The sequence below is a fragment of the Perkinsus marinus genome, assembly GCF_000006405.1.
Source record: "Perkinsus marinus ATCC 50983 genomic scaffold scf_1104296949514, whole genome shotgun sequence".
Lineage (NCBI taxonomy): Eukaryota > Perkinsozoa > Perkinsida > Perkinsidae > Perkinsus > Perkinsus marinus.
This window is the reverse complement of record NW_003209907.1, coordinates 24,127-33,285: the sequence shown is the minus strand read 5'-3', so window position 1 is coordinate 33,285 and position 9,159 is coordinate 24,127. Positions and strand designations below refer to the sequence as shown.

At 47.2% G+C, this 9,159-nt stretch overlaps 3 protein-coding genes across 3 annotated transcripts; 1 reads left to right on the top strand and 2 right to left on the bottom strand.

The window, feature by feature from the left end:
* Positions 1-3,094: 3,094 nt before the first annotated feature.
* Positions 3,095-4,368, bottom strand: Pmar_PMAR001730 (cathepsin L, putative; the record flags this gene model as incomplete). The annotated part of the gene is made up of 8 exons (XM_002778440.1): positions 3,095-3,171; positions 3,215-3,297; positions 3,339-3,414; positions 3,570-3,711; positions 3,779-3,902; positions 3,957-4,050; positions 4,102-4,230; positions 4,278-4,368. The coding sequence occupies 8 exons, from the start codon at positions 4,366-4,368 to the stop codon at positions 3,095-3,097; spliced, it is 816 nt and encodes a 271-aa protein (XP_002778486.1).
* Positions 4,369-7,563: 3,195 nt separating this feature from the next.
* Positions 7,564-7,776, top strand: Pmar_PMAR001729 (hypothetical protein; the record flags this gene model as incomplete). The annotated part of the gene is made up of 1 exon (XM_002778439.1): positions 7,564-7,776. One exon carries the CDS (start codon positions 7,564-7,566, stop codon positions 7,774-7,776), a length of 213 nt encoding a protein of 70 aa, XP_002778485.1.
* Positions 7,777-8,886: 1,110 nt separating this feature from the next.
* Positions 8,887-9,124, bottom strand: Pmar_PMAR001728 (hypothetical protein; the record flags this gene model as incomplete). The annotated part of the gene is made up of 2 exons (XM_002778438.1): positions 8,887-8,963; positions 9,007-9,124. The coding sequence occupies 2 exons, from the start codon at positions 9,122-9,124 to the stop codon at positions 8,887-8,889; spliced, it is 195 nt and encodes a 64-aa protein (XP_002778484.1).
* Positions 9,125-9,159: the final 35 nt, after the last annotated feature.

Here is a 9,159-nt window from a genome sequence, read left to right as displayed (position 1 = left end):
CCTCAGATACACGGCAGGTGTATCCGGTTTTGGCGAGACGTCGATGCATTCGACTTTCCTGACGATGTAGTCCTAGAACGACTAATGCAACATGGTACATTCGTCGCTTATTGCGTCGATCAGGGTTGTTGACTAGGGAGAAATTTTTTTACTTGATGCTATTTCAAGTTGTTTTCAGTTGTCAACTATCCGTGTCGTATCGGTCATTTCAAGCACTCAGCCAGGCGCAGGTTATCCGACAGAGGTTGGTATCCTCGTTGACGCAATTATCAACCGTATTAACTACGGAATCTTCAACTCGCGTATGTGAAGCACGCATGCACTGGCATAGCGGCCCCTCTTTTCTCTGAATAGATCTATTCTGAATTCTACGGTCCGCTGGCATTTTAAGCCTTTTATTCCCCAAATTGATCTATTCTGAATGGTATAGTCCGCTGGCATAGCGGCCTCTTTATTCCCTAAATAGATCCATTCTGAATGGTATAGTCCGCTGGCATAGCGGCCCCTTTATTCCCCAAATATATCTTTTCTGAATTCTATAGTCCGCTGGCATAGCGGCCCCCCTGTTCCACTGGGAACTGTTCTTCACTTTTTAACTCCGAAATTTCCCATCATTTTCTGATGAAGCTCCTTCTCTGGATTGGTTGAAGAACATAAACGTTTCACTCGTGCAATCCATCATATCAGCCACATGCACAATTTTGCCCCCTCCGCCTAGACGTTCTCCAGTGCTTGTTCTATCTAGTAATGACCGGTACAATGGAAGCAGTCTGCGAGGACGAGAAGAAACAGTGTACTCCAGACTCTCGTGCAGGAATCCGTTAGGCTGTTGTCCTTCAGGCGTTCCCACTGGAGAGCTCAATGATGATCGAAGTGGTTGCCGATGCATCACAGGATAGCATCGCCGAGTCTTCAAATTGGTGAGGGATACTTTTGGTCGAATTATCTAGCTGTGGAGCTCATTCTTGATTCTGATGCTGACTTGTTGATTGTTCTCAAACTTGATTCTTGGATTCGGGATCAATTCTGCTAGTCCACAATGTGGACTCCACATTACTCATATTTAATCGTGAGTAATGTGGTACCGCACCATTGATGCGACCCCATATACATGCTCGAAAAAGAGCTCGCATAATGGACAAGCGATGTTTATCGATTTCTAATGGAAATCCCTCATATCCTCAGACTGTTCAATGATCATTTTCTGGTCTGGGAGAACGTTTTTCTTGGGAGGCTCTTGATAAGAGCGAATTAGAAAATAGTCTGTTGAAATTTTCCCCTCCTCGGCCCATTCTCTGAGGAGGCTGACCGGTCCAGCTGTGGATGGGTTTACACCCGCTGTTCACTCTATGAGCGACTTTTGAGAGTAGACAACTTATCTCGGAATGAGTGTCCTTGCAGCTAACAATAAGTTGGAGGGAACTCGCGGGATAACACAATCTCTCCAGTGTATCCCTTCTCCAGCGCGTAATTGACGGTCGCTGGCATTCCCGTGGGCCGGCCGATGAGCCATAAGCAGCAACAGGAAATCTTTCACATACTGGGAGTCGTAAATGTTATTTCAGGACATGACGAAATTTTTTGACGTATTATTCGCAGAGCTTGTTGTAATTATATCTCTAAACGTCCAGACTGTGAGCTCCACAGTGTAGTCTGCAGCAACAATCCCCACTGCCTAGTCCCCACGTCAAAACTCTGCAACTGCACCTCAACTTGTATCTGATAGATACTACCTAGTGATGTGCTCAAGGCCGAAAGCTTCTCCTCACCATGTGCTGTCATTTCACAAGACTCGCAGACTGCGCGGCTCAGTGTTGCGACCTCTACGATCTCAACGATAAGAGTTTTTGGAAGCGACCATTCAGATATTCAACCAACTTCATGCCTATCATCAAGGACCTCCCTAAGGACCAGATACCTGTTGGATTAGAAAATGCTGAGGGTCGTTTCTCTAGCTCTCATAGAAGCTCTGAGGGCCGTTAACTTATAGATGGCCAGCGTAGCGTTTTTTCATGGTTTACATTACGGTGTGCGTAACGTAGGTAGTGTACGGTCACGGAAAGGACTAACGACTTTACGGTTGGTGCTCTACTACCTTTTTGGAATTATGGCCGAAACATTCGTTGCTAGGCACTTCACCATAGCTCAAATAGTTATTGAACTCATTTCCCGTTGCTCGAATTCAATCAAACCGTTGAGAGAGTAACATTTAGTTTCGCATTGACCACTCGTCTCCGTTTCAAATTCCGTCAGTCTTGCTCCCAGGCTGGCCCGAAATTGCTTAGCCGGCCGCGTCTACGGACGCGTATCGACATGGAATAGTCTTAGGCGACTTGAATGGTCAATCCCCATTTCGTCTATTGCATTTCCGTAAGACCCGTTACGGCTCCATAATTTCACGGTACGGGGCTTGAGCGTAACTGTGAAAGTGAGCCGTAACGGTCCGTAACGTAGTTCTGCCCATCTATACGTTAACTCTCTGCAGTAACTGCGATATTGTTATAATTCGACGCAATTCGCTATAAACTGCAGACCAGGAAGAGATGAGATTGCGAGATAGCGAGTCTATCATGCAAGTATCATCATTCAAGTGGTCGGGTCCCAACGTACTGATCATGCATTACCGGTTATATTGACGACTTGGAGGTGGGTTTAGCACCTGATATTGGTCCTAGCTATAGTCAGTGGGATGCGCAGCGCAACTTACGTTATTGCGCCGTCATAGCAATAGTGTGATAGATGATCCTCCAATCTCAGAGATGAGTCTCGGAGAGGGAACAACCGGTTTGATCTGTCGCGGAGCTCACTCTCATCCTCGCCGCGGGGACCTCGTGATTGCTCTTTTAACGGGAATCGTAGGGTATAAGTTATAACACAACAGTTGTTTATCTATGTCGCCTGATGAGAAAGGCAAAGTCAGAGATTGGTTCACTGTCAAGGATCCGCAGACCACGAATCAGCGTAGGAAAGAACGAGCATGAAAAGCCAATATTTCGATAGAAAGTGGATCCTCGCTCTGATAGCAAGGATCGGACGGCCTGAGCGGTACGGGCGAAGGCACAAAGCACGCGATATGCTTCTGGATGTAGCGAGCCTACACACACAGCTCGCCAGGATCGAGGTCGTCCTTCAGAAGGGGATAGTAAGCTTGCTTCAGGATGCCACATTCACCTGTGCATGAGAGATGGGAGGATAAGACCGAGAGCGTTCACACCTTCGCCACCTTTTCCACGGAGCAGTCTACCATACCCCTGCATTCCCCAATCCGTGCCCCAGGAGTTCTTGAACTCCCAATATCTATGAGCAGATTGGTCATTCTCAGTGAAGGCCACACTCACTTGGTGCCGTCTTTATCCTCCCCATAACCAGTGATCAACACGCTGTGCGATGACTTGGATTTGTCGCAGGCGTCAGCTGGAAGGGAAGAGAGCAGTTAACATTTTCTAGAGGAAGCCGGGGGTGCGAAGCCTTCGAGAGTCCCCAGAAATTGTTTGCTGACCCACCCGGCTTATTCTCACGAACGCTCTGCCCCCCATAGGGATGACATCACTGAGCAGTCGAGGCCTCACATTTGTAGATCCCCCCTTTATATTGCTTGAAGTCCGCGGGGAAAGCGTTGAGAATTGCGGACACTGGCTGCTGAGCTACACCCTCCAACAGCTCCTCAAGATCTCCTTCCTTGATCGGCCACCAACCAATCAAATCCTTAGGCTGATTATAGAAAGCTTGAATGATGATGCTGATACACAGAACTCACTGCCAAGCATTGCTTGTGTACATCCCTGGTTATAGTGGTCTTGCATGTACCAGCTGCCGCGACGTAAGGGTAAGCGGATTCTGACACGATCCCCTCCTCGTCAATGTAATGGTAACTATTATATTGGAAGCCTCCTGTGCAACCCCTGAGGAAAACGAGTAGACTCTCGGAACGCCCACAGCCAATCAACAGTTGATACTCATTGCCGAAAAATGCGCTGCAGTCGACGATTTGTTGAACAGACAACTGGATAAGCTTGTTCGTCTTAATCTGGAAGATACCCTCAGTAGCCTCTGAAGGAACAAGAGAAGATAACCATGAAGATCATCGTGGAATATACCCACCCGTTGTAGCCATAGCATAACAGCAACCACAGCCAGCTTGTTTACGAACAGGAGTGACCGCACCAGCAGCTCGCCAATCTACGCTTTTTGGTGGCGCCAGGACTCTCAACTTTTTCTTGAGACGGGTTCCTTGCAACTCACTTGACCCAAACAACTGATTACTTATTGATCCTTACCCTCTTCAGAGTCAGGATCGATGATCCTCGCGACCTTGCGTGAGATATGGTCGTTGCATACCATCATTTTTTTGAACTCCTCGTCAGTCATCGTGGCAAACTCAGTCAGCCCTAGTTGATACAGCGAATCTGAAATGAGAATGCCCCCGAATGGCGGCGAAAATTTCTCTTCTGTAAGCGTCTTCAGTAATGTTGAAATTCAACCGATACCTGTTGAAGCAGGATGAGGTTTCATCGATACTGAGACCGACCTCACTTTTGCTTGTGTTGCCTGTATGCTTCGTCGAGATCGGCACTGACCGAGAGCAAAGCACCTGTAGCGAGTAAGATGGCTAGATGCATGTAAGCTGCGGTTCGTCAACCAAGCTGAAGGTTTCTGAAAATCGACTGCTAGGACCGAGCAAATGTTGAATCTCTTGGTTTTCTAACCCATTGCGGAGATCGCATCACAGACAGATGGTCCTCTGCCACACATGACCCTCAGAAGGATAGTCGCGAGCCCCACAGTATCCTTTCGGTAAGCGGGTTTCGGCTAATATCGGGAAGTTCTTCCCAAATCAGGAAAGACCTATATTTCATTCGCACACTGCTTACGTGTGCGATTTTTATGGAGCTTAGTGAGTTCGCGTGATTCGCGGTGAATCATGTGTCGCATGCGTGTTGAATTCGTGTTGAATTCGTGTTGAATTCAGAATCCAACACATTTAACGATCACGTGAGCCTCGAAGAAGTGTGGACGTAGACGGTTATTGTTATTGTAATTTCCTTGGGTACTTTCGATCATTCGAAACGCAACTAGTGGTAACTTAACAGCCCAACAAGTATTGCTGGCTTTCCATCCTTGGGATCGCCGACTGTACGTCTCGGGGTTGATAGCGTCTCTCGGTAGGCTTTGGAACAGGGGAGTACTTAGAGAGTTGGAGCGTAATACTATTACGGTAATAGTAATCAGGAAGTGATCACATCGAATCAGCCCTCACTTATCACGTGTGGATATTCGAACAGTTAGGGTTTGACTCTCCAGAAGAACGATAATTTGCACTCGATCGGTGTTCGTCGGTTGCCGAGATAACGTTAGGTTTATATCATGATATGAAGTAATATTCGATACTATGATTTATAATAGTGGTGTACAATTATATGCAGTCCTCGCGAGACTCAAATCAATATCTCATCGATGGATCCATCTCCGTTTGGCATGCGTTGTGAGGATTGATCGATGGATTTTATCAGCATTGACCATAGCTCAGCGGAAGCGAGGGGGAATAAGCCTCCTTAGCGTGAGTATTAGCTCGAATCTTATGGATTAATACTTAATGATACGACGTGGCTCGTATCCTGGATCATTGATTACGGACTTTTCCCACCGCAGTGAATCGTACTTCTTTGGGTGGGCATAAGCCGTCAGAAATTTCACCTTCCATATTTCAGTCTAGTGGGTATTGATCCGCGCAATATATGTGGGAGCTGCTGCTACGGTTGCAATAATGGCGGCAAATATTCCACTTGATCCCTCTATCCATCCAATTCCTCCATCATATGTATCACCATTCTCCCTCAGATACACGGCAGGTGTATCCGGTTTTGGCGAGACGTCGATGCATTCGACTTTCCTGACGATGTAGTCCTAGAACGTCTAATGCAACATGGTACATTCGTCGCTTATTGCGTCGAACAGGTGTTGGCTAGGGAGAAATTTTCTTACTTGATGCTATTTCGATCTGTTTTCAGTGGTCAATTAACCCTGTCGAATAGGTAATTTTAAGAACTCAGCCAGACGCAGGCTATCCCACAGAGGTTGGTATTTTCGTTGACGGAATTATTAACCGTATCAACTATGGAATCTTCAACTCGCGTATGTGAAGCACGCATGCACTGGCATAGCGGCCCCTCTTTTCTCTGAATAGATCTATTCTGGATGGTATAGTCCGCTGGCATAGCTGCCCCTTTATTCCCCAAATAGATCTATTCTGAATGGTATAGTCCGCTGGCATAGCGGCCCCTTTATTCCCCAAATATATCTTTTCTGAATTCTATAGTCCGCTGGCATAGCGGCCCCCCTGTTCCACTGGGAACTGTTCTTCACTGTTTAACTCCGAAATTTCCCATCATTTTCTGATGAAGCTCCTTCTCTGGATTGGTTGAAGAACATAAACGTTTCACTCGTGCAATCCATCATATCAGCCACATGCACAATTTTGCCCCCTCCGCCTAGACGTTCTCCAGTGCTTGTTCTATCTAGTAATGACCGGTACAATGGAAGCAGTCTGCGAGGATGAGAAGAAACCATGTACTCCAGGCTTTCGTGCAGGAAGCCGTTAGGCTGTTGTCCTTCAGGCGTTCCCACTGGAGAGCTCAATGATGACCGAAGTGGTTGCCGATGCATCACAGAATAGCATCGCCGAGTCTTCACATTGGTGAGGGATACTTTTGGTCGAATTATCTAGCTGTGGAGCTCATTCTCGATTCTGATGCTGGTTTTTAGATTGTTCTCAAACTTGATTCTCGGATTCGGGATCAATTCTGCTAGTCCACAATGTGGACTCCACATTACTCATATTTAATCGTGAGTAATGTGGTACCGCACCATTGATGCGACCCCATATACATGCTCGAAAAAGAGCCCGCATAATGGACGTGCGATGTTTATCGATTTCTAATGGAAATCCTTCATATCTTCAGACTGTTCAATGTTCATTTTCTGGTCCGGGAGAACGTTTTTCTTGGGAGGCTCTTGATAAGAGCGTATTCGAAGATAGTCTGTTGAAATTTTCCCCTCCTCGGCCCATTCTCTGAGGAGGCTGACCGGTCCAGCTGTGGATGGGTTTACACCCGCTGTTCACTCTATGAGCGACTTTTGAGAGTAGACAACTTATCTCGGAATGAGTGTCCTTGCAGCTAACAATGAGGTAGGGTTTATCAAAACTCGTTGGAGGGAACTTGCGGGACAACACAATCTCTCCAGTGTATCCCTTCTCCAGCGCGTAATTGACGGTCGCTGGCATTCCCGTGGGCCGGCCGATGAGCCATAAGCAGCAACAGGAAATCTTTCACATACTGGGAGTCGTAAATGTTATTTCCGGACATGACGAAATTTTTGACGTATTATTCGCAGAGATTGTTGTAATTATATCTCTAAACGTCCAGACTGTGGACTCCACAGTGTAATCTGCAGCAACAATCCCCACTGCCTAGTCCCCACGTCAAAACTCTGCAACTGCACCTCCACTTGTATCTGATAGATACTACCTAGTGATGTGTTCAAGGTCGGAAGCTTCTTCTCACCATGTGCTGTCATTTCACAAGATTCGCAGACTGCACGGCTCAGTGTTGCGACCTCTACGATCTCAACGATAAGAGGTTTTGCAAGCGACCATTCAGATATCCAACCAACTTCATGCCTATCATCAAGGACGTCCCTAAGGACCAGGTACCTGTTGGATTAGAAAATGCTGAGGGTCGTTTCTCTAGCTCTCATAGAAGCTCTGAGGGCCGTTAACTAGATGGCCAGCGTAGCGTTTTTTCCACGGTTTACATTACGGTGTGCGTAACGTAGGTAGTGTACGGTCACGGAAAGGACTAACGACTTTACGGTTGGTGCTCTACTACCTTTTTGGAATTATGGCCGAAACATTCGTTGCTAGGCACTTCACCATAGCTCAAATAGTTATTGAACTCATTTCCCGTGGCTCGAATTCAATCAAACCGCTGAGAGAGTAACATTTAGTTTCGCATTTACCACTCGTCTCCGTTTCAAATTCCGTCCGTCTTGCTCCCAGGCTGGCCCGAAATTGCTTAGCCGGCCGCGTCTACGGACGCCTATCGACACGGAATAGTCTTAGGCGACTTGAATGGTCAATCCTCATTTCGTCTATTGCATTTCCGTAAGACCCGTTACGGCTCCATAATTTCACGGTACGGGGCTTGAGCGTAACTGTGAAAGTGAGCCGTAACGGTCCGTAACGTAATTCTGCCCATCTATACGTTAACTCTCTGCAGTAACTTCGATACTGTTATAATTCGATGCAATTCGGTTCAAACTGCAAAACCAGGAAGAGATGAGATTGCGAGATAGCGAGTCTATCATGCAAGTATCATCATTCAGGTGGTCGGGTCCCAACGTACTGATCATGCATTACCGGTTATATTGATGACTTGGAGGTGGGTTTAGCACCTGATATTGGTCCTGGCTATAGTCAGTGGGATGCGCAGCGCAACTTACGTTATTGCGCCCGCTCCTAGCAATAGTGTGGCAGATGATCCTCCAATCTCAGGGATGAGTCTCGGAGAGGGAACAACCGATTTGATCTGTCGCAGAGCTCCTCTTATCCTCGCCGGGGGGCCTCGCGATTGCTCTTTCAACGGAAATCGTAGGGTATGAGTTATAACACAACAGTTGTTTATCTAAGTCGCCTGATGAGAAAGGCAAAGTCAGAGATTGGTTCACTGTCAAGGATCCGCAGAGCACGAATCAGCGTAGGAAAGAATGCGCATCAAAAGCAAAAATTTCGAGAGAAAGTGGATCCTCGCTCTGATAGCAAGGATCGGACAGCCTGAGCGGTACGGGCGAAGGCACAAAGCACGCGATATGCTTCTGGATGTAGCGAGCCTACACACACAGCTCGCCAGGATCGAGGTCGTCCTTCAAAAGGGGATAGTAAGCTTGCTTCAGGATGCCACATTCACCTGTGCATGAGAGATGGGAGGATGAGACCGAGAGCGTTCACACCTTTGCCACCTTTTCCACGGAGCAGTCTACCATAGCCCTGCATCCCCCAATCCGTGCCCCAGGAGTTCTTGAACTCCCAATATCTATGAGCAGATTGGTCATCCTCAGTGAAGGCCATACTTACTTGGTGCCGTCTTTATCCTCCCCATAACC